General features: G+C 40.9%; 1 protein-coding gene across 6 annotated transcripts in view; it reads left to right on the top strand.

Moving 5' to 3' along the window:
* Positions 1 to 25875, top strand: part of GRM8 (glutamate metabotropic receptor 8) — a 1285400-nt gene that overhangs the window by 1159865 nt on the left and 99660 nt on the right. For all 6 annotated transcript variants that reach the window (XM_068276365.1, XM_068276364.1, XM_068276366.1 and 3 more), the window contains 2 exons: positions 12848 to 12984; positions 23874 to 24809. In XM_068276365.1, the coding sequence (XP_068132466.1) occupies positions 12848 to 12984; positions 23874 to 24809 (1073 nt within the window). The remainder of the gene's footprint in view (positions 1 to 12847; positions 12985 to 23873; positions 24810 to 25875) is intronic.

Raw genomic sequence — 25875 nt, forward strand, 5'->3', positions numbered from 1 at the left:
TGCCATCTTGAAAAAACAGACTACAGGGATACTGATGTCCTCTGCTCCGGATTGCAATGACTACATCACCCAGGATCCCCTGAGTCATAGCGGCGGCCATCTTGGAAAGGGACTACAAGGAAAAAAATGCCCTTTGTACAATATTTCATGGAAATCTTCTGCCTACTCTTGCAGGCATGAAGATAGTACAAGCTAAAAACTCAAAAATTAAAAGTGAAACTAAAAACTAAAAAAGTCTTGCAAAATAAACTACATAAACAAAAATATATAAAATTGAAAAAAGGGGGGATGAGAAACATCACCAATCAGTGGCCATAAAAATTCTCATTCCTGAGCAACCTTATTTGAAAATCGGGGAAATAAGGAAGGTATGGTTACCACATGACTCAGAGTACCCCCTTATGTGATGCCCCAGCACACGATCACCTATCGGGACCCATCCTACATATCATTACATTCACCACTTTCCTCCACTATACACCCCCATCTACTAACTAAGGGCTGCAAACTCCAGAATCCACCTGTCAGCAGCAGCGACCATCTTGTCCCTCATTGACTACATTACCCAGAATCCCCTGAGTCAGACGGCTGCCATCTTGAAAAAACGGACTACAGGGACACTAAGGCCCTCTGCTCTGGATTAGAATGACTACATCACCCAGGATCCCCTGAGTCATAGCGGCGGCCATCTTGGAAAGGGACTACAAGGAAAAAAATGCCCTTTGTACAGTATTTCATAGATATCTTCTGCCTATTTATGCGGGCATGAAGATAGTGCAAGCTAAAAACTCAAAAATGAAACTGAAACTAAAAAAGTCTTACAAAATAAACAAGAATATATAAAATGAAAAAAATGATAAAAAAGAAAAAAATGAATGAAAAAGAAAAAAATGAAAAAAAGGGGGGGGGGGTTAGAAATATCAACAAATAGTGGCCATAGAAATTCTCATTCCTGAGCGACCTTCTTGGGAGATCAGATCACGGAAATACAGTGACATAAAAAGAGTATGGTTACCACATGACTCAGAGTACCCCCTTATGTGATACCCCCACACACAACCACCTATCGGGACCCATCCACTAAGGTATAATTAACTAACCTCTCATCTACCCAATTGGTATAGATGCCTTAAATGGGCCTACAGTATAGACCAGAACCTTGACCAGTATAAAGAACTGCGGCTCATAAATCCAGCTTCAACAGTGGGAACACAATCCCCAAAATGACAGTTTAATCACCCTCACCCTCCCATATCACCTGATAACCCTAATCATCCGCAATAAAACAGTTTATGTCAAGTTCCACATTCAAACCTCCAGGGGTGAGTGTCTTAAGCTCATATATCCATCTCGTTTCCATTTTTGATATCTCCCTAACCTTATGACACCCCCTCCACCTAGTCGTTAATTTCTGTAACCCACAAAACTTCAAGAATGTAGGATTTCTATTGTGTTTCTCCAAAAAATGTTTAGACACACTGTGTCCCCCGAAACCTCTTGCAATATTATTAATGTGTTCCCCAATTCTCCTTTTTAGGGTCCTTTTCGTGCGGCCCACATATTGTAGGCCGCACGGGCACCAAAGGAGGTAGACCACATATTTACTGCTGCAGTGAATAAATTCCTTAATTTTATGACTCCTCCCAGTTTGCAAAGAAGTGATTTCCTGTTTCCTAACACCATGTGCTCTTTCGCATGCAACACATTGGTGACACGGATAAAAACCCACATTACCCCAGGCATCGGTTCTGTCTCTTACTTTAGGGCCATCCACATATGTTTTAACCAATTTTTGCTGAAGGTTACTAGCTCGCCTATAAATGAACTTTGGCTGCTCTGGTAGCGACCTACCAAGAACAGGGTCATTCCTTAAAAGACTCCAATGCCTTCTATAAATCCTTTCCACCTGTTTATATTGTGAGTTATAATCCATCAGGACCGCATATTCAAACACATTGGACCCATTGTTGCTCTCTCTTTTATCCTCTAAGTAATGTTCTCTCTGTGTATTTAAAACTTCAGTAGAAATTTCGTCAAGGTAATCCCTACTATATCCCTTTTCCACAAACCGCTCAATGAGCATCTCTGCTTGCATAATATAGTCTGTTTCAGTACTGCAATTTCTCCGTATTCTACTAAGCTGGCCTTTGGGAATGTTCCGCATCCAATTAGGGTGATGACAACTTTTTACTAGGATATATGAGTTCCGGTCGGTTTTTTTAAAAAAGGTTTTCGTTCCTACCGTACCCTCCCTTTTCATAACCACCACATCCAAAAAATCTATTTGTTCTTGACTACATTTCATTGTTAGTTCAATCCCCCATTCATTATTATTGGCCCACTGTATATATCTTTCCAACTCTTCCTTATCACCACTCCAAATCCAGAAAAGGTCGTCAATAAACCGTTTCCAATTGGATACTTTACTACTTTCCTGTGCCCTTAGTATCTTTCTCTCCCACTGATACATAAAAATATTTGCTACACTCGGAGCAAATTTTGCCCCCATGGCACATCCAACGGCCTGCACGTAAAATGCACCATTGTACCAAAAATAGTTGTGTGATAAACGGAATTCCAGTAGTTCCAAAATAAACCCAATTTGGTCCTCACCCACCCCCCCCAGCCTCTAAAAGAGCTTCCTTTACAGTTTCCAATGCCCTTGTATGCGGAATGATGGTATACAACGCGGTCACATCTGCTGTGACCAACATGTCACTATCCCCAATTTTCATACCATTAATGGATCGTAGGAAATCTTTGGTATCCCTCAGTAAATACGGTAAAGTGCCCACTACTGGCTGCAAAAATATGTCAATATACTCACCAATTCTTTGGTTGAGTGACCCTATCCCACTCACAATAGGGCGTCCAGGTGGGTGGGTTTGACTTTTGTGGATTTTAGGGTTGATGTACATAACCGGAATACGTGGGGCATCAACCATGAGGTATCTGAACTCTACATCCTTTAGAATACCTTTCTCCAACCCACTCCTAAGAATTTTCCTTAATATTTCCATATATTCGCTTGTTGGGTCTCCCTTAAGTTTTCTATAAGTAATGTTATCACTAAGAATATTGGTCATTTCTTGTGTGTATTGTTCATGATGCAAGACAACCACCCCAACCCCTTATCAGCCGGCCTCACTAAAATTTCCTTTTTTTCGCTCAACTCTCGTATAAGCTGTGCTTCACCCTTGTTGTTTTTCATATTCAGTGATTCAACATCTTTGAGTACTTTATTTTCAAAACTCACTATTGTGCTATCTTTTGACATATCTGGTGGATTGAACGTGGAACGATTTTTTAAATTTGTGTGCATATATTGTGAATTTAGCCCTCCCCTATTGGCCCTATTAGTGGGTCCCTCTTTAGCTAAAAAATACTTCTTGATGTTCATCTTACGAATAAATTTATGCGTATCCACATATACATTAAATTTGTTTACACCTTGCTGAGGTGCATATTTCAGTCCTCTATCAAGGATATTTAATTCAGCTCTGGTCAATGGTATACCACTAATGTTAAAGATGCCCTTTCCACTCACTTCCTTCTTTTTAGATCTCCCCCCTCTTCTTCCCCGTCTGTGTCTCTTTTGCGTATGTTCCTTATCTGATAGTCCATGTCCTCCCATCTGTCTTCCTCCCCCCTCCTGTTCCCTAAAAAATGATGGCGAGTGACTTCATCCACCTCCCGCTCCAAGGGTTCAAATCTATTATAAATGGGCAGTGATTCCCTTAGTTCTTTTTCTTCCCAACTCCCCTTTGCTGGTGGTCTCCTATACGGACTAGGGTGATGGCCCCGATGTGGGTTACTCACATAATCCCCATTCTGACCTCCCATATACAATCCTCTATTTCCTCCGGGGCCTCTACCTCTGCTATACCTGGGGATCTCCCACTGACTGAACCCCCTTCTACTGGGTGAGCTATACATACCTCTGCCCCCTCTTATGGGTCTCTTTGGGACTGCTCCCCTATTCCATTGGGGTTCAGGTCTATCATAGAAACCTTCCCTCCCACATAGGGTGTCATAATTGTCAAGCTCATGGTCACACTCCCTACTCCTAATTTGTGGTTCAGTGGCCTTTTGGGTCTCATCCTCTTTCTTTTTCCTTTTACTCTGTTCCAGCTGCCACTTGTATGCTGTTTTCTTCTTATAATCTTGCCAGTCATTTTGAAATCTGTTAGTCCTAATATCACATACTTCTTTTTCACACTTTTGCACAATTTTACTTAAGGCTGCTGCATTAGTTTTAACCTCATCATCATCTTTATAAGGCTCTAGTTTCCCTTTTATAACATCAATTTCCCTACCCAACCTTTCCAGTCTGTTTTGTTTCCTTTTGGCTAAAATTTTCAATAGACTTATCCCACAATTATTCAAAAACTCCCCCAATTCTCTATCATTTTCATCATTTTCTTCCCCATCATTGGGTAGGATATCCCACCTATATCTCCTCGGGATTATCCCCTCAGTGGCCTGTTTCTTAAGGCTAGCCAGATCCCACCATGTATTAGTTTCTCTAATCATTAAATGCTGCAATTGTTTGAAAAGTGCATCCGTACTAACATGGTTGGGGTCTGGTTCCTTAACAAAGATTTTATCCAGGTCTATGACCCCTCTATTTCTCAATTCAAACACCTCCATTTTCTCTATTTGAGTATGCTGCCCAAGTGGAAAAGGGGTGCACTGGTGATAATATTAAGCTCTATCCAAATGGTATCACACTATTGCATTTCCCTTGTTTTATTCTGAGCTTATGGTCGGATGCCTGGAGAGGCTGGTGAAGTGATCGGAGGAATCTCTTGCTGGCAAGGCCAAAAACGCTGACTGCTGATCTGAAAAGATTGGCCAACCGATCTGGTGAGCGTATAGTGATAAGCGCTGTGACAGAAATTTATCAATTTCTTTGGAGGAAGTTTTACAGTGAAGAGCCTATACTTATCAAATGTGGATGAACTTTGTTTGGACAGCATTAGGCTTACGCCAAAGAGGACATTGATTACTTAGCAGCATTAGTGTTGCAGTTCTTGTTACTGTTGATCGCTCTGCTTTTATGTTTTTAATATTTTTGTGAGTGTTACACACACTTTTTATGCAGTAAGCGAACCAGATTGATATAGGAGAGAGGAAAGCAAGGAGGTAGTGAGGAGCGCCAGGTTTTATGTTTATTTGATTTTTATATTGTGTTAACACTTGGGCAGCATACTCAAATAGAGAAAATGGAGGTGTTTGAATTGAGAAATAGAGGGGTCATAGACCTGGATAAAATCTTTGTTAAGGAACCAGACCCCAACCATGTTAGTACGGATGCACTTTTCAAACAATTGCAGCATTTAATGATTAGAGAAACTAATACATGGTGGGATCTGGCTAGCCTTAAGAAACAGGCCACTGAGGGGATAATCCCGAGGAGATATAGGTGGGATATCCTACCCAATGATGGGGAAGAAAATGATGAAAATGATAGAGAATTGGGGGAGTTTTTGAATAATTGTGGGATAAGTCTATTGAAAATTTTAGCCAAAAGGAAACAAAACAGACTGGAAAGGTTGGGTAGGGAAATTGATGTTATAAAAGGGAAACTAGAGCCTTATAAAGATGATGATGAGGTTAAAACTAATGCAGCAGCCTTAAGTAAAATTGTGCAAAAGTGTGAAAAAGAAGTATGTGATATTAGGACTAACAGATTTCAAAATGACTGGCAAGATTATAAGAAGAAAACAGCATATAAGTGGCAGCTGGAACAGAGTAAAAGGAAAAAGAAAGAGGATGAGACCCAAAAGGCCACTGAACCACAAATTAGGAGTAGGGAGTGTGACCATGAGCTTGACAATTATGACACCCTATGTGGGAGGGAAGGTTTCTATGATAGACCTGAACCCCAATGGAATAGGGGAGCAGTCCCAAAGAGACCCATAAGAGGGGGCAGAGGTATGTATAGCTCACCCAGTAGAAGGGGGTTCAGTCAGTGGGAGATCCCCAGGTATAGCAGAGGTAGAGGCCCCGGAGGAAATAGAGGATTGTATATGGGAGGTCAGAATGGGGATTATGTGAGTAACCCACATCGGGGCCATCACCCTAGTCCGTATAGGAGACCACCAGCAAAGGGGAGTTGGGAAGAAAAAGAACTAAGGGAATCACTGCCCATTTATAATAGATTTGAACCCTTGGAGCGGGAGGTGGATGAAGTCACTCGCCATCATTTTTTAGGGAACAGGAGGGGGGAGGAAGACAGATGGGAGGACATGGACTATCAGATAAGGAACATACGCAAAAGAGACACAGACGGGGAAGAAGAGGGGGGAGATCTAAAAAGAAGGAAGTGAGTGGAAAGGGCATCTTTAACATTAGTGGTATACCATTGACCAGAGCTGAATTAAATATCCTTGATAGAGGACTGAAATATGCACCTCAGCAAGGTGTAAACAAATTTAATGTATATGTGGATACGCATAAATTTATTCGTAAGATGAACATCAAGAAGTATTTTTTAGCTAAAGAGGGACCCACTAATAGGGCCAATAGGGGAGGGCTAAATTCACAATATATGCACACAAATTTAAAAAATCGTTCCACGTTCAATCCACCAGATATGTCAAAAGATAGCACAATAGTGAGTTTTGAAAATAAAGTACTCAAAGATGTTGAATCACTGAATATGAAAAACAACAAGGGTGAAGCACAGCTTATACGAGAGTTGAGCGAAAAAAAGGAAATTTTAGTGAGGCCGGCTGATAAGGGGTTGGGGTGGTTGTCTTGCATCATGAACAATACACACAAGAAATGACCAATATTCTTAGTGATAACATTACTTATAGAAAACTTAAGGGAGACCCAACAAGCGAATATATGGAAATATTAAGGAAAATTCTTAGGAGTGGGTTGGAGAAAGGTATTCTAAAGGATGTAGAGTTCAGATACCTCATGGTTGATGCCCCACGTATTCCGGTTATGTACATCAACCCTAAAATCCACAAAAGTCAAACCCACCCACCTGGACGCCCTATTGTGAGTGGGATAGGGTCACTCAACCAAAGAATTGGTGAGTATATTGACATATTTTTGCAGCCAGTAGTGGGCACTTTACCGTATTTACTGAGGGATACCAAAGATTTCCTACGATCCATTAATGGTATGAAAATTGGGGATAGTGACATGTTGGTCACAGCAGATGTGACCGCGTTGTATACCATCATTCCGCATACAAGGGCATTGGAAACTGTAAAGGAAGCTCTTTTAGAGGCTGGGGGGGGTGGGTGAGGACCAAATTGGGTTTATTTTGGAACTACTGGAATTCCGTTTATCACACAACTATTTTTGGTACAATGGTGCATTTTACGTGCAGGCCGTTGGATGTGCCATGGGGGCAAAATTTGCTCCGAGTGTAGCAAATATTTTTATGTATCAGTGGGAGAGAAAGATACTAAGGGCACAGGAAAGTAGTAAAGTATCCAATTGGAAACGGTTTATTGACGACCTTTTCTGGATTTGGAGTGGTGATAAGGAAGAGTTGGAAAGATATATACAGTGGGCCAATAATAATGAATGGGGGATTGAACTAACAATGAAATGTAGTCAAGAACAAATAGATTTTTTGGATGTGGTGGTTATGAAAAGGGAGGGTACGGTAGGAACGAAAACCTTTTTTAAAAAAACCGACCGGAACTCATATATCCTAGTAAAAAGTTGTCATCACCCTAATTGGATGCGGAACATTCCCAAAGGCCAGCTTAGTAGAATACGGAGAAATTGCAGTACTGAAACAGACTATATTATGCAAGCAGAGATGCTCATTGAGCGGTTTGTGGAAAAGGGATATAGTAGGGATTACCTTGACGAAATTTCTACTGAAGTTTTAAATACACAGAGAGAACATTACTTAGAGGATAAAAGAGAGAGCAACAATGGGTCCAATGTGTTTGAATATGCGGTCCTGATGGATTATAACTCACAATATAAACAGGTGGAAAGGATTTATAGAAGGCATTGGAGTCTTTTAAGGAATGACCCTGTTCTTGGTAGGTCGCTACCAGAGCAGCCAAAGTTCATTTATAGGCGAGCTAGTAACCTTCAGCAAAAATTGGTTAAAACATATGTGGATGGCCCTAAAGTAAGAGACAGAACCGATGCCTGGGGTAATGTGGGTTTTTATCCGTGTCACCAATGTGTTGCATGCGAAAGAGCACATGGTGTTAGGAAACAGGAAATCACTTCTTTGCAAACTGGGAGGAGTCATAAAATTAAGGAATTTATTCACTGCAGCAGTAAATATGTGGTCTACCTCCTTTGGTGCCCGTGCGGCCTACAATATGTGGGCCGCACGAAAAGGACCCTAAAAAGGAGAATTGGGGAACACATTAATAATATTGCAAGAGGTTTCGGGGGACACAGTGTGTCTAAACATTTTTTGGAGAAACACAATAGAAATCCTACATTCTTGAAGTTTTGTGGGTTACAGAAATTAACGACTAGGTGGAGGGGGTGTCATAAGGTTAGGGAGGTATCAAAAATGGAAACGAGATGGATATATGAGCTTAAGACACTCACCCCTGGGGGTTTGAATGTGGAACTTGACATAAACTGTTTTATTGCGGATGATTAGGGTTATCAGGTGATATGGGAGGGTGAGGGTGATTAAACTGTCATTTTGGGGATTGTGTTCCCACTGTTGAAGCTGGATTTATGAGCCGCAGTTCTTTATACTGGTCAAGGTTCTGGTCTATACTGTAGGCCCATTTAAGGCATCTATACCAATTGGGTAGATGAGAGGTTAGTTAATTATACCTTAGTGGATGGGTCCCGATAGGTGGTTGTGTGTGGGGGTATCACATAAGGGGGTACTCTGAGTCATGTGGTAACCATACTCTTTTTATGTCACTGTATTTCCGTGATCTGATCTCCCAAGAAGGTCGCTCAGGAATGAGAATTTCTATGGCCACTATTTGTTGATATTTCTAACCCCCCCCCCTTTTTTTCATTTTTTTCTTTTTCATTCATTTTTTTCTTTTTTATCATTTTTTTCATTTTTTATATTCTTGTTTATTTTGTAAGACTTTTTTAGTTTCAGTTTCATTTTTGAGTTTTTAGCTTGCACTATCTTCATGCCCGCATAAATAGGCAGAAGATATCTATGAAATACTGTACAAAGGGCATTTTTTTCCTTGTAGTCCCTTTCCAAGATGGCCGCCGCTATGACTCAGGGGATCCTGGGTGATGTAGTCATTCTAATCCGGAGCAGAGGGCCTTAGTGTCCCTGTAGTCCGTTTTTTCAAGATGGCAGCCGTCTGACTCAGGGGATTCTGGGTAATGTAGTCAATGAGGGACAAGATGGTCGCTGCTGCTGACAGGTGGATTCTGGAGTTTGCAGCCCTTAGTTAGTAGATGGGGGTGTATAGTGGAGGAAAGTGGTGAATGTAATGATATGTAGGATGGGTCCCGATAGGTGATCGTGTGTGGGGGCATCACATAAGGGGGTACTCTGAGTCATGTGGTAACCATACCTTCCTTATTTCCCCGATTTTCAAATAAGGTTGCTCAGGAATGAGAATTTTTATGGCCACTGATTGGTGATGTTTCTCATCCCCCCTTTTTTCAATTTTATATATTTTTGTTTATGTAGTTTATTTTGCAAGACTTTTTTAGTTTTTAGTTTCACTTTTAATTTTTGAGTTTTTAGCTTGTACTATCTTCATGCCTGCAAGAGTAGGCAGAAGATTTCCATGAAATATTGTACAAAGGGCATTTTTTTCCTTGTAGTCCCTTTCCAAGATGGCCGCCGCTATGACTCAGGGGATCCTGGGTGATGTAGTCATTGCAATCCGGAGCAGAGGACATCAGTATCCCTGTAGTCTGTTTTTTCAAGATGGCAGCCGTCTGACTCAGGGGATTCTGGGTAATGTAGTCTATGAGGCACAAGATGGCCGCTGCTGCTGACATGTGGATTCTGGAGTTTGCAGCCCCCAGTTAGCAGATGGGGGATGTACAGTGGAGTAAAGCGGTGAGTGTAATGATACACTGGGGTTGTTTAATAAGGCTACTGTTTTTAACTGGAAGGGGGATTAGGATTTCTATTAATAAATGCTGGGTGATGGGTGTACACACCCGAAATGCGGAAGTAGCCGCTAAGTGAGATGGGTACTGTAGTCTTTAGTCCAATATGGACAGCCTATTGGAGTGGCCGCATGATTATGACAGAAGCGGCAGCAGCGAATGAATCCAGCTGAGACAGCTGGTCATGTGATAGAGGTGGAGAGTATTTAAAGCGTCCCTCAGCTCTGAATGGCCGAGCCCCTGATGAGTCATTGGACGAAACTAGTAGGGCGGAGCCTAAGGAGCTGAGGAGACGCTGGAGGATCCTGTGCTACGTTTTTATATGCGCATGTTTTACTGCAAATTTGTAAGTGCACTACTTTTATTACTTATTAAAATCAAACGGAATTATGCTATGGTCGGCTTTGTTTGAGTCCTAGGATGTCCTTTATCCCAAAAACTGAAGTTATAACAACACGCTATATTGCTGGTCTGTTGCGGGTCGGCCAGTGCATCTGGTGAGCGCCTTGTGTATCTGTTTATGGTGGAAGCACGTTGGTGGCACTGTTCTGGAAAAGGGGTGCACTGGTGATAATATTAAGCTCTATCCAAATGGTATCACACTATTGCATTTCCCTTGTTTTATTCTGAGCTTATGGTCGGATGCCTGGAGAGGCTGGTGAAGTGATCGGAGGAATCTCTTGCTGGCAAGGCCAAAAACGCTGACTGCTGATCTGAAAAGATTGGCCAACCGATCTGGTGAGCGTATAGTGATAAGCGCTGTGACAGAAATTTATCAATTTCTTTGGAGGAAGTTTTACAGTGAAGAGCCTATACTTATCAAATGTGGATGAACTTTGTTTGGACAGCATTAGGCTTACGCCAAAGAGGACATTGATTACTTAGCAGCATTAGTGTTGCAGTTCTTGTTACTGTTGATCGCTCTGCTTTTATGTTTTTAATGGTTTTATTTATTACATTTTTGAACTGCTGTTTCCAAACAAAATTAACCACTTCTGTACCAGCAGTCTCTGGACCCTTAAGGACCAAAGACTGCTGTTACCGTAAACCGCAGCCTCCCGACGAATTGCCGCACATTCCTGCTGCTCACGCCGGTCACAACGCTGTTCTTTAGCCACAGGCTCTTCTCTCTGCCATCTCTATGATGGCGGAGCACTGTCAGGCGGTCAGTAGAGATGGCCTGAACAGTTCGCCAGCGAGCAGCATTCTGTGAACATCGGCTGTTCGCATTTGCAGCAAAAGACGAACATTTGCCGTGTTCAACTCACCCCCTATACATTATTATTGAGCTAAACTTTAACCCCTTACCTCACAGTCAGCAGATACATGTCAGCCAATCAGCTAGCCCCCCTAACTGGACCCCTCACCCCCCTATCAAAAAGCAGTAGCGGTGGCTATATTGGATGCATTCTCTGCTGGCTGCTGACTGTTAGTGAGAGCAGGGTCAGACTTGCTGCAGATAGGTAGGGAAAGCATTAGCTAGGCCTGTGTTCTTGTTCCTCACTTACTGTGAAAGCACCCCAAACACACCGTTTGAGGGCTAGCACATCGGTCTCCTGTGGGTTTTTTTGTGTGTGACATTCCACAGCCCACTGACACCCAGAGCTGTGTGCATACTACTGCTGTTGTCTCATTAAGTTGCAGGCACAGAAGCACACCAGTACATTATTATTTCACTGTATTCTGATAGTACTATTGCATTTCTCTGTGTGAGACACTCCCCAGCCCACTGACACCCAGAGCTGTGCATAATGTGATTTCTGCCCTTTACGGATTAAAACCCGACTTTGCGTCAACTATGTAATTTTTGGTGGGACATTTGGCATAGATCCCCCTCCGGCATGCCCCTGTCCAGGTGTTAGACCCCTTGAAACAACTTTTGCATCACTTTTTGGCCAAAAACAGTCTTTGTAGGTTTTAGAATTCGCCTGCCCATTGAAGTCTATGACGGTTCGGCAGATTCGCCTGCTCGTGAACATTTGTGCTGCTCGTGAACATTTGTGGAAAATTCTATGTTCACAACATCTCTACTGGTCAGGAGCCGCTTTCATTAGCTCCTGACGCTGTCTATCAATGTGAGCCAATGTGATTGGTTCTTCATGATCACACGGTCAGGAGCCAGTGAAAGTGGCACCTGGCCTGCTCACAGAGCTCTGCCATCTTATAGATGGCAGAGCAAGTTAATTGCAGTGCGGAAAGAGCTGCGAGATCGGCGTAGCAACGTGGACACGGAATATCAAAGCAGTAGAATCTACATCCAGTCAGAGCCACAGCACCACCTGCTTGACATAGATTTGTACTGAGTGTTTTATAACCTAGATGTGTAAAAAATAACAAATAGATTAAAGGGGTAATAAACATAACTAGTTCCATTGATCTGTTTGCCACTCCATGGATGTGAGTGTGTTTATTATTATTATTATTATTATTATTATATCTAACTTGCCACTAGGAATCCTTAAATCTTATGGAAATGACTTCATGTTAATAAAGTCTAATGCATGAAATTATTTCTAATGTTAATGTAACTGTCACTGTAATACATTTTTGGTTTTCTTCATTTTACAATGTTTTACTTCTGTTTTATGCTTAAAAACATTTGCATGTGTGAAAACTAGATTTTTGATTTTTTTTTTTTAGTGAAACTTTATGTTTCATTGGGTAAAACATGAATTATATCAACAGGATACAAGTGAGCAAGCCAACTGCATAATTTTATTAGCTAACACTGAGGGTAAAATCATGTTTTTTGGCAATAACTCATTTTAACTTCTAACCACTTAATTTTTAGGGAGCGCTGGAACACCTGTCACTTACAATGAGAATGGAGATGCTCCTGGGCGGTATGACATTTACCAGTACCAAATAGTTAACAAATCTGCTGAATACAAGGTCATTGGACAATGGACAAACCAATTGCATCTTAGTGTAAGTAGTATGTTAACATTAAGACTATTGTACTATGATTAAGAAAAGATATAAACAGTGATACGTTATGAAGCAGATTTGCATGTCAAGTGCCGGAGCTGGGTGCCGCTATAGCACTAATGCTATAGTGCACACCCTGCTCAAGGGTAATTTGGGGTTCCAGCAATCACCCAACCCCAAATTACTTTTCACTCCGAGTTGCTATGACTCGGAGGGGGAATAGTATTTTATGTCATTGGGATCTGAGTGGCACCAGGGTGAGCTGTCATTCGGCTCACCCTGCGCCCAACTCACCAGTGGCGTACTAATAAATATGTGATTTGCAGGGAAAGCAATGTTCTTTAGGTTGATGTGTATGTAAGGAATGGCTCGTGGTTGAAGAGGTCCAAAGCAGTTAATGACAGCTCAACACTGCCCCTACACCACTTCTGGATTTCCCATTAGGATAAATGCACCCACATAAAATCACATAAAATCACATAAAAGCAATGCAGTTCCTGTGTATTAGAACATGTCTAGTCAGCAGTATTTTGAAGTGCTAGACACACTGCCTAATTCACTTATGCATGGTACACACCATGCAATTTCCTGTCAGATAGAAGGGTCAAATTGATTATTTCCATCAGGACAGATCTGATTTCTGATCGATTTTCTGATCAGGTATATACAAAATCAATCAGAAAACCGAGAAAATCGATCAGGTATGTACAAAATCAAATCAGACTTAGTGAAAATAATATCAATTTGAACCGTCTATCTGATGGAAAATTGTATGTTGAGTACCAGGCATTAAACTGCATGGGGCCATATTGAACCATGGGACCATATTGAACTACGTGCACATCAGTGGTAGTAGACATTGGCTTGTGGGCTTCCTGTCCACATCTACTCCCTGATTTTAAAGCAGAAAGTTTATCAAAAATATATTTTTTCTCATTAAGAAATGCAAGAAAGGGGCAAAGGCATCATTATTGACTAGAGGTTCATCACTCTTTAAATAGAGGTTAGTGGACAGTACAGGATTACCACACACAAATCGCTTTTATGTGCCTTTTTTTTCTTCTTTTTACCTATTAGCTAGAAAAGGATGTTTCAAGCTGAAAATGGAATTTTGGAGAGATGTAGAAAATAAGCTTTAACACCAAAATGCTTTGATGCTTTACAATGAAATGAATGAAACAAAAAAGTGCATAGCTGTTAAGAGTATGTGAGAAGCTTTTAGTGTCATCAAAAGTAAATGGATAATTACAAGCAACCTGTCTTATTTATTTTTTATATGCTCATTGTCATGTGAAATGTTCATTTCCTTCAATGTTTGATGGCTTCTACACTTTTAAAGCAGAACTAAAGTCAAATAAGGAAAAACTCTATTTTAAAAAAATGCAACTATTTTCACGTAAAGAGCTAAATTTACTAAAGTTAGAGAACAGAGGAGAACACTAAAGAACAAACTCGGGCTGAATTTCTTTCAAATTCCTGCTAATAGGAATCAAAAGTCTGCAACCCTTCCCTGGGTCGTTTGAAACCACAGTGAGGTTGCTGAAAGGTTAGTAAATTATTACCTAGTTGGCGGTAGTCATGTGTATATTCACCTACTGTAACAATTTTTTTTAAAGAAATAGGCTACTCTAAATCATGAAAAAAATGTTTTTGCTGTTGCTGTATACATGTAGCTGCAATAGCACAAGCTCCATTATTTTACTAACTTTTCAGCAAGGCCCTCTGTATTCTTATGTGACTTGTGTCAGTGTTGAAAACATTTGTCATCTAGCAGCAATATCTTTTTAAAATATCCAGCTATGTTTTCTGGATCGATTGTGCTCTCCATTGTCCTCCAATAGTACTAAATCATTCCCTTGATCTCTGGAAGTGTCAGGACGCTTGCTCACATAAGTAGGGCAGTTCCCCCTCCTCTTCTTCTTTACAGGAACACAGTAAGTGATTTCTACTGCTGTGTTGGAGGTAAGATGTCTTTTGTACTATAGATAAAAGTCTTCTAGAAAACAAAAAGGTGCGCAGTTGGAATTACTCTATTTTCCTCTGGATATTTGATGCCGAGAGATTTGAAATACTTTGTAAAAGGTTCTGCCTAAGATACAATCAGGTTCTGGAATTTCCATCAAACCTTGACATACAAGTCTGTACACTTTATATAAGAGCAGCAGCTTATTGATTGTGGTTCTTGGAAATTCCCCTAGCGATGTAGTTGTTTGGATTATCAGTCAAGACTTGAGCCCTTCTATGGTACTGACATCTTTGACTGCAACTGCCCTTATATCCCCTCATTGCAGCTTGCCTATTTTTGTTTTTTTAACATTTACTATAAAAATACTTTCTGAAAGCCATATGCTTAGCATAACACTAATAACTTCCATTGTTTAAGTTTTTGAACAGAAACATCATGAGAATCTTTTCTCTGTTTTGAAATACCTTGGCTGAGCCTTAAAGAGACTCTGTAACAAAATGTTCAGCCTTATTTCTTCTATCCTATAAGTTCCTATACCTGTTATAATGTGATCTGTTTGACTGCAGCCTTTCCTAGTTGCACAGTGACTGTATTATCTCTGCTATATAATCTAATCTTCTTTCCTGTGTCAGCTTTGTCGGTTTAGGCAGGAATGTGCTGCTCTGCTGTGACAGGTAGAAGTTATACACACCCTCTCCACTCCCCCTTCAGGCTCTGTATAAGTCACAGACTGAGCTTCTCTCAGCCTATCACATGCTGGTTAGCAGCCATGTTTTTTTTGTTTGTAAACATTGCCTAAAACTGGCAATTACAAGCCAGGATTGCAGCAGGGAGTGGCAGAAACAGCAAAGAGGGGCCCAGGAGAACATAATGAATAAAATCGTATGCATTTTATTGTAAGAATTTTAGAGTACAGATTCTCCTTAAGCTTAGATCTCCAAGTAGCCTGTAGCCTCTTCTGGAAATATATCAGGTGTTCAAAAGCCTCACAAGATGAGGACTATTCATCTTTCCCTTGTTGCTAAAATGAGTTGTTTATAGAAAAAGGATCCTTATTGGGTGAGGCACTTTTTTTTTCTGAAAATACAGATGGTTACCTCAAGAGTCTAGCTTACAAATTTTACACTCTGTGCTGTGTGAGTCTTGGATGTACAAATTAGTTTAAAGGACTGATAAATATGGGGCTTCATTAGGTTACAACAAGTTTCATGAAATTACTGTATTTTTCGGACCATAAGACGCTCCGGACTATAAGACGCACCTAGGTTTAGAGGACAAAAATCAGGGAAAAAATAAAATATTCTAATCCTGGTGCATTTATGGTGCAGGGGTGTCTTGTGGTGTCCCCGTCCCCCCCTTCTGTCTCTATCTAAGCTATACTAACCTCTGTTGCCCCACTAGCTGCACTAACTACCCCAAACTAACTCCTGCTACCCCACCAGCTAAATTAACTACCCTACACTTCAAGTGCGGAAGCCCTTACCTATCCAGCCTCCATCTGCTCCTCTTCCATCTCCAGCCGGAGTCATCTTCTTCACAGCTGCCTCCACTATTTGCCTCAGAGTCCCTATTGTAGGGGTCCTGTGCAGTCTCTGGGTTAGTAGCTCCATCTTGGTATCCACCTTCTAACAAATGTGGATCAGCAAGCAGGGCAGTCTCCTCTTCTATGCTGTGTCCCACTCACCAGACTGAGAACCTCTCTCTGGCTGCACTGTGAGTGTCCCAGTGCAAACTTGGAGGCCTGTGCACCTCTGTGGAAAACTTCACTGTCCAGGCACAACAGGTCATGTGAGCTTTGGGGAAGTCCAGAGCAAGTGCAAGCACCCGGCAATGTTCAGGGTGCTTTGGCTGTATAGAGCAGACAGGGCAGAGGAGCTCTGCTACACAGCTGGATTCCAGAAATCAGCCACTCTAGTATTCCAGCAGCTGCAACATGCTTGGTCCTCCCTGCCTGCACCAGGATCACATCAGTGACGCACTTGGTCCTTCATCTCCCCGCATCGGGGGTCACGCCGGGGGCACATGCTTCTAACTTCTCCCCGCATCTGGGTCACACTGGGGCCACACGTGGTCCATCTTCTTCCAGCATCAGGAATCCCGCTGGCGGCACACTCGGTCCTCCTTCTCTACACATCCGGGGTTGTGTTGGCAGTGTACTCAGTCCTCCTCCTCCACGCATCGGTGGTCGTTCTCGCAGTGCACTCGGTCCTCCTTCTCCCTGCATCGGGGGTCACGCTGGGGTGCATGTGGTCCATCTCCTTCCTGCATCGGGGGTCACACTTGCAGTAAACTTGGTCCTCCTCCCTGCATCAGGGGTCACAATGGCGGTGCACTCTGTCTTCCTTTTCCCTGCCTGCATTGCTGTCACGCCGGGGTTGTGCACAGCGGCATATAATCAGGAGAGTGGTGGAAATGGAGCAGAGGACAGACAGAGAACCCTGATCACCGGCTGGAGACAGATGGAGCGCAGGCCTCTATGAGTAATGGCTTATGGGGAGGGGCACATGACAGACCTTTGGACCATAAGACGCACTGGCCCATATGCAATTCCAGTTTTCTCCTAGGAGATAATTTTTCATCTTCTATTTTAAATAATTTTCCAGCACTTTTCAACTGAAAAAGTACTGAGAAGTAAGTACAAAAGTATTATCAAAATTATTCTGAGTATTCTCTTGCTTGCTGGTGGCTGAAAAGGCATTTTATTGACAAATTAAAAAATATCACCTAGCAGAAAACTCAGGTGAAAAAGTCAATTGCATATGGCCCACTGACTTTTTCCCCCCACTTTTGGGGGAGAAAAAGTGCGTCTTATGGTCCGAAAAATATGGTAAGTTGTAGTTAAATTAGGTATTAGATTTTTTTTCATTTATATTTGGATAATATGTTTCAGAAATTACCCTGTACTGAAAATAATGATTTTTATGAATCCAGTGAATTAAGGTACTTTTGAATGGCAACATAAAGCAACTTATGTTGTAGTTCTGCAAATTGCTTCTAAGAATACCGTAGATGAAATAAAAAAAGGTTTGGACTTGTGTTTGTTTTAGGCATGACAATGAAAATCCAGGTATTAAATTGAATTAAGATAAAAGTGCATTGTTCAATAATTCTCTTGTCACTGCAATCTGAAAACAAGGATTTCTTACCTTAATATACACTGTTCAGCTATTTAAATATTTAAGCACATTTCATTTGTTATTGTGTAGCAATTCCTGATAGTGTTATCATAGTCACTAAGTTAGTGCTGCAAGACGGAGGCAGGCGCTTATGTTTACTGTAGCTATATATTTAAAAGTACTCGTTCATGGCTTGCATTGAAATGATGTGCGTTCTGCATGAGCTCATAAAAGCAGAAGAGCTGCTATGTCCACAAGATATGCAAAGACAGTTATGCTGCCTTTGTCAGTAGCACTTTTAGAGTAAAAACACTGTATTTCCATATATTTGTCAGTGTTTCTGCTGTTCTTCTGCATGAGTCCTTTATATTATGGCTAGCCAAAATTTCACTTAAAGTGTAAGCTGGTCATGCTTCTGTGTTTTAAAAAGTCTATGCATGTCTACAGTAGATCTTAAAGGAATAATGAGGTGATATGACAGGATGAGATAGCTTTTTTTTTTAATTTCTCTGCTTGTAAGAGGTAAACATCAGGAATGCAAGTGACAGTTTCTGTCTAGTCGGGGCCTGGCCAGACTATAGAGTTGTCCTCACTGATAAGGTATTACAGCCATAAAACTCTTTCTGGCAGGAAAGAGATAAAAAGGGTCACTAGTTGATAGATTTTAGCTCTGGCATATGTCAATGAATGTGTCATTGAGCAGAGACAATAAAACAGTGAGGCATTCAGGACTGTTAATAAAATAATCAACTTTTTTGGGCAGGTAATGTTACTCTTCTTTTCAGTACTCTGCTGCCATGTTGGCTTTCTTGAAGTTTGGGTCACAAAAAATGTGGCACACATTTGGCATTTTTCTGTGCCCTCATCAGCATTGCTTTTAGAGAATGTATGATAAACAAGCAGATAAAAAGAGCGAGTGCACACCAATGCCTTCAAACTTAGTCACAATTATACCAGCGTGCAACATCCAGATGAAAAACAGCTTATGTCTATGGCATTAAGGAAAGGAAAAGAAATATCCAGGAGCTACTCGCCATGGTTTGCTTCAATAAAAGTTCAACCTTTAATGCAATTCTTCCAATAAAACTTTTTTCCAAGGATAAAAGGCAAAAAGACAGCAATACTTATCAGACAGGAGGTTGTACACAAGGTGCGGAGGCAGGTCGACGATCGTTTCGCCCCTCTATGAGGGCTTTCTCGAGAAAGCCCTCATAGAGGGGCGAAACGATCGTCGACCTGCCTCCGCACCTTGTGTACAACCTCCTGTCTGATAAGTATTGCTGTCTTTTTGCCTTTTATCCTTGGAAAAAAGTTTTATTGGAAGAATTGCATTAAAGGTTGAACTTTTATTGAAGCAAACCATGGCGAGTAGCTCCTGGATATTTCTTTTCCTTTCCTTAATGCCATTGCTTTTAGAGAGCTGTAATGTTTGCACATCACCCCCTTCCAATACTAGTGTTCCTCACCTTGCGTTTGCCTTTTGTTATTACATTTAAGTTTAAAAAGATATTGGCATAGAATGAAACAGCTTGGGAGTTGTATGCAGTAATGTAAGATCACTTTATTGCACATATATGCCTGTGGTGAACACTGTTATGCTGAAGCAACTAAAAACAGCACCAGAGAGTTTGGCGCAGCCAGCGCTGCCATAGACTGTAATATGAATTACGGCTAAAGCGTGGCTCAGATAGTAATTTGGGCACTGTCAAAAGACGTTTATCGGTTTTACCCTGCATCCAAATTTCCTGGCAACTCAATTATATGTACACTGTTATGTACCAGTGAAAAAAGAAAAAAAACTGTGAGGCAATACACCTTATCCTGCTAAATAGATGCCAAAAAACATATGGCTGGCTATGTAAATAATAGGTCAGAAAAATAAGTGCATCGGACAGAAGGAAAATGTAGAGAAATGCACCCTGTATGTATTTAGAGAATTTAGCCTGTTTAATTCCCCCTCATTTGTGCCTAATCACAAGTTTTAATTAGATCCTCCCGTGTGTCACATGACTGCCTATGGCAGTCTGGCAGATAAGCAGATAAGCCCATTTGAAAGCACAGGCTGTAAACAACATGTCTGCTTCTATGAATCAGGAAGTATAAACTGTAGATTAATTTTAGGATTTGTACCAGCTGTAACAAATACGTGTTTTTGTTTAAAGGTTATTATGTCGTTGTATATCTATTAGAGCAGAGAGGAGTTCTGAGATCAGGTCCACATTAAATGACCAAAAGAACAGAAAAAAAACAGCTGTGTAAATAGACACCCAGTAGCAGTTGCCAAGCCAACTAACAGATAGCTGTGTGTACTGTACATTAATATGTCAGAATAGCTTTTTTGGAAAAAAAAATCCCAAGTCACAGTGAAAGAAAGCAATAAAAGTATTCCAAGCCTCCCTTTCTCTATAGACAGTTGTGCAGTTCTTCTCCAGCTACCTCCTCTCACTAACTGCAAAATGCACTTATGCAATAGCCCAGAATACCTTTGTCATATAGGGAAGATGATTGCTAATTCTTGAATTGTGTCACCTATCCCTACTGTTGGCATAGAATGTTCTCTTTATCTGCAGTGGCCTCTAGTGGATGGTGGTAGAAAAAGAGGAGCTCTGCCACCATAACTGTAGGCAGTTGCAGGCTGCATACTATAGGTGGCAACATATCAACTGCTTAGAAAAGGCAAGTCATCTCCTTGACTTTTCTATTGCAGCTCCATAATGTACAGTAGTTGAAATCTGGTAAGTGTACTTAAATCAACAATATTTATTTCATCTATATTTATTGCCGATTTGTAACTTACATATTTTCTTTCTGATAGAAGTATGTGTTGTTTGCCAACCAAACCTTAATAATCTCAAGGGTAACCGTGTCTCATACTTCAGCATTTGTTGACAAAAAGCAGTAAATAACACATTTTCAATATTTTTAAATAAATCATTAGAAAGAGTCTAAATTTACCAACCCAGTAATACTGTGTCATAGTGCATCATTATCTAAATAGTTTGTGCGAGGAGTGCTGTTTTGTGAGAATGAATTACATCAGTGAGTCAGAGGAACCCGTGGGGCCTTGGCATTTTCAAAGGATGCGATGAGCTGCTGCCAAACAATTCTGCAGCAGATTAGAGTTATAGTAGGTGTAGATAAACCCTAATTGGAGAAAACAGTATTGTTAGGAAGTCTACCACTAAACACTTGTCATATTCAGTTCATTATATAGCTTGGTGTGGTGCCATGTGTAAGTATACGTCCTTATCTGAAGATAAATATTTGCTATTAAAAGGAGAAAAAAAGGATCCTGATCTTGTTCTTATATTAAAAAGTATTTCATAAACACATGAACCATTTTATTGCCTTTGAACACTATCTTGAATTGTAATTAAATGTGACAGACTATTAAGTTCAGAACCTTAGCACTGTATTTTAACATTTCTGTCACAATGTCCAGATGCCTAATTATCATTGCAATGCCATAGATTTTTATAACTCTGAGCATGATAATAATTGAGAATACTATTTGGTTTAATATATATGTAAAAATTGGAAAGATATGTGAAAGCCAATGCAGTATCTTTGTAGTGAACACACATCTTTGTTATAACAGGTTGCAAAACCTTAACATCTTCTGGCAAATAGTATTAATCACCCAATTTAGTTCCTTACACTTATCGACAACCCATTTAATGATGGCATGTACAGTGCCATTTTCCTTTCTGTTCGCAAGCAGTTATTGCTTGGTATGCCTAATTGCCTATCTATAATACAAAACAGCAGAATCCAATCTCTAGATCAAAATAGATGCCTCCGTTCTGCCATTTAATTCTTTGTTATGTGTATGTGTACCTCAGAATGTACATAAACATTGGTACTTTGGTGAAACATTCTCACTAGTTTGGTGCAAACTAACACAATTTTGCTTTATCTGTAGATTATGCAACCAACGCGAACCTTTAACCCAAACATATCAGTTTGATCAGAAAAATTCATACTTCATGATTTCATAATTCAGAGTTACTATCTTTTAGACCCCTGAAGTCATTCATAAATAGAGATGATAGTAAAAATTGGCTACTCTTGCTATAAATTTGGAAGCAAATTAGCCATCTAGGGAACAAAACAAAAAAAATGTTTTTTTTTTTATTTCTTATCTAGACTAAAAAACTGCCTTTTACCCACCATCTGTTATTTTACTAAGTATTCTCAGGATCTGTGAGCAGTAAAAGACTTAATAAGAACAGAAGCTGACCAAAGGTGCCACTCCAGTCAATGCTGGTAGCCCGAGGCATTCAGTAGCTAACCACAAACACAGGGTGCATACATTTGTAATGCTAGTTCTGTTAATTGGCAGTTGAAATTAAAAGTTTTATGTGGGGAAGTGTGATTACTAATATTTTACTATCAGCTTTATGACATTGTTTTTGTCTTGGTTTTCTGGGTTGCTTCCTAATCTTTGGCTATTTCCTAATGATCTCCTAATGCTTAGCGCTAACCTTCCCATAGTGTAAACCTATTCCTGTTGTCTAGCCCCAACCTCCTCCTCTGTGTTAAAGGGACTCCGAGCTCTGAAAAAAAAGGAAAGCTGTACTCACCATGGCCTTTTTCCAGCCCAGTGCTGGTCGGGAGGTCCCACGCCGGCGTCCTGGCTCCTCTCCTTCTCCCCGCTCCGGAATGGCTGGCAGGCCGCAGCCCGGGCGACACTCTCCCGAGTGTCGGGCTGCTTCTTCCGCATATGACGCGGATTACGTCACACGCCGGCCGCCTCGCGTCATCACGGCGGCCGGCGTGAAAGTACTGCGCATGCGCGAACAAAGCGCGCATGCGCAGTACTTTCACGCCGGCCGCCGTGATGACGCGAGGCGGCCGGCGTGTGACGTAATCCGCGTCATATGCGGAAGAAGCAGCCCGACACTCGGGAGGGTGTCGCCCGGGCTGCGGCCTGCCAGCCATTCCGGAGCGGGGAGAAGGAGAGGAGCCAGGACGCCGGCGTGGGACCTCCCGACCAGCACTGGGCTGGAAAAAGCCCCTGGTGAGTACAACTTTCCTTTTTTTTCAGAGCTCGGAGTCCCTTTAAATATGCCCTTATACATGACCCTAAGCCTCCAAAACATAAATCCTCTACTGAGACGTAACCTTATCCTTCTTTCCAACATGAAGTCATTCCTGAAATTTAACCGTGTCTACCTGAAACTAATAAAAGACAAAATGCGTATCCAGAAGCATTTTAACCACAGTGCCCAAATGTCACCTCTTTGGTTTGAAATAAGGCTTCTGCTGTTGAAAACTCTTTTTATTAAAATTACAATCACATGACTTGGAGGCCCTAACTTGAACACATTAGGAGAAGGTTCTGTGGAAGGGACTGTTGCTGCTTGGCTTGCATCACACCACTGTCTGACTTACTGCAGTGAGTCAGAGCACAGTCGGAAATCTCAGACAAGACCAGTAGAAGTCTATAGTGCAGGAAATTACCCCTTCAATAGATATAAAAAGTGATAAAAAGTGATGTATTAACAGCCAATGAAGATGTTTATTCAAACATGAAAAAAAAATCTCTGTTACTCCAGAACTTCTACAGTACTGGCACAAAAAGTATTCCTGCCTAAGGGGGACTTTGAGCTGTATAAGATCGGACTAATGCATATTTTGAGATTAATACTATCTTAATTATCATAGTCATAACAATTTATTAATACACAGTACCTTGTTATTCTTAAATTTGGATGCTGAACCGTTTGGCACAGTGTAAATTATCTTAATATACTATATAGCATTTGTGGATGTACCATGTAACGTATTAATGTTTTATCTATCAGGTGGAAGACATGCAGTGGACAAGCAGAGAACATACACAGCCGGCATCTGTTTGTAGTCTGCCATGCAAGCCCGGTGAAAGAAAGAAAACTGTAAAAGGCGTTCCTTGCTGCTGGAGTTGTGAACGGTGTGAAGGCTATCATTACCAAGTAGATGAGATAACTTGTGAACTATGTCCCTTAGATCAAAAGCCAAATGCAAACCGCACAGGTTGTGCACTAATTCCTATTATCAAACTTGAATGGCATTCTCCTTGGGCAGTTGTTCCAGTTTTCATAGCAATTTTGGGAATAATTGCGACAACTTTTGTAATAGTCACCTTTGTGAGATACAACGATACACCCATCGTAAGAGCATCAGGACGTGAACTCAGCTATGTGCTTCTCACTGGGATTTTTCTCTGTTATGCTATCACCTTTTTAATGATTGGAACGCCTGATATGGTGGTATGTTCTCTAAGACGTATTTTCCTTGGCCTCGGCATGTGCTTCAGTTATGCTGCATTGCTCACAAAAACAAACCGGATCCATCGAATATTTGAACAAGGAAAGAAATCTGTGACTGCTCCAAAATGTATAAGCCCTGCTTCTCAGCTGGTGATTACATTCAGTCTTATATCTGTTCAATTGCTAGGAGTTTTCATATGGTTTATAGTGGATCCACCACATATAATAGTAGACTACGGAGAGCAAAGAACATCTGACCCACAAAATGCCAGAGGTGTTCTTAAATGTGACATATCAGAACTTTCTTTAATTTGTTCCTTGGGCTACAGTATTTTATTAATGGTAACATGCACTGTTTATGCCATTAAAACAAGAGGAGTGCCAGAAACCTTCAATGAAGCCAAACCCATTGGATTTACAATGTACACAACCTGCATTATTTGGCTAGCATTTATTCCAATATTTTTTGGAACAGCACAATCAGCAGAAAGGGTAAGTAATTATTATATATAGCTCGATTTAATATTAACTGCTCTGTTTTCAATAGAAAAAAATGTACAGAAGCAATCTATTTTGATGCAGAAGAAGTGGTATGTCAGTGTATATAATGTTGTAGGTCAGTGTTCCTCAACCTTGTCCTCAAGGATCACCAACACTGCATGTTTTGTGGAAATCCACACAGGTAATTAGTCAGCTCTGCTGAGACACTAATTACCTCACCTGTGCATGTGTGTGGTTTTCTGCAAAACATGTACTGTTGGTGGGCCTTGAGGACAGGGTTGGGGAACTCTGTTGTAGGTGACCTTGAAGTTTGACTAGAATTTATTTTTTCATATTCCTCAAATGTCCCGCTTTGGGCAGGACATTCCCAACCCCCCCCCCCCCCAATTGTCCCGTCTCCAACCCACTTCTTATCTGCCTGCTGTAAAATATCTATACATCTATTACTACCTGCCTGGCACTGGAATCTACTGATCCCTATTGCCCGTAATTAGAGATCCTGACCCGATTCTGCTTACTGCAAACAGGCAGATATATGTATGTCTCTTCTAAAATGTGCATATGTGACTCTAAGCTTCACTCTGATCCTTTTTATGACTTTTATTCTTGTAAATCATATGATTCATGGTATGAATGTTTATGAGCATGTTTGGTACAGGGCTGAAGGTGTGTAGGGGAGAGTGTCTAAAGGTGTTCCTCTTTTGTATCTCAGAAACTTAGGAGATTTGATATTTCTGTTATGGGAAATGAAGTGAGACACTGCCAAGGGTTGCTGTATTTTTAAACATTACATTAATGCTCCATTTATAGCTATACATTAAAGTGCAGCTTTCCATTTTCCCCAAAAAATAAGTCACTTGGCATATTCTGGGAATCTTCATATCCAGTAAGCCAGAAAGCAGAAGCTCCAGTGAGCAGTTCAAAAGTTGTAGAGGTCCTATATGGTACAAAAAAAACCTCAAAGTAGAGACCATCTAATTTTCCCAATTTGTTAGATTCATTAAGTAGAAGAAAATAAAAGAAGAAAGAAAGAAGTTGGTGCTCCAGTTGGCACTCT

Source organism: Hyperolius riggenbachi, chromosome 3, assembly GCF_040937935.1.
Source record: "Hyperolius riggenbachi isolate aHypRig1 chromosome 3, aHypRig1.pri, whole genome shotgun sequence".
In the NCBI taxonomy this organism is placed as follows: domain Eukaryota; kingdom Metazoa; phylum Chordata; class Amphibia; order Anura; family Hyperoliidae; genus Hyperolius; species Hyperolius riggenbachi.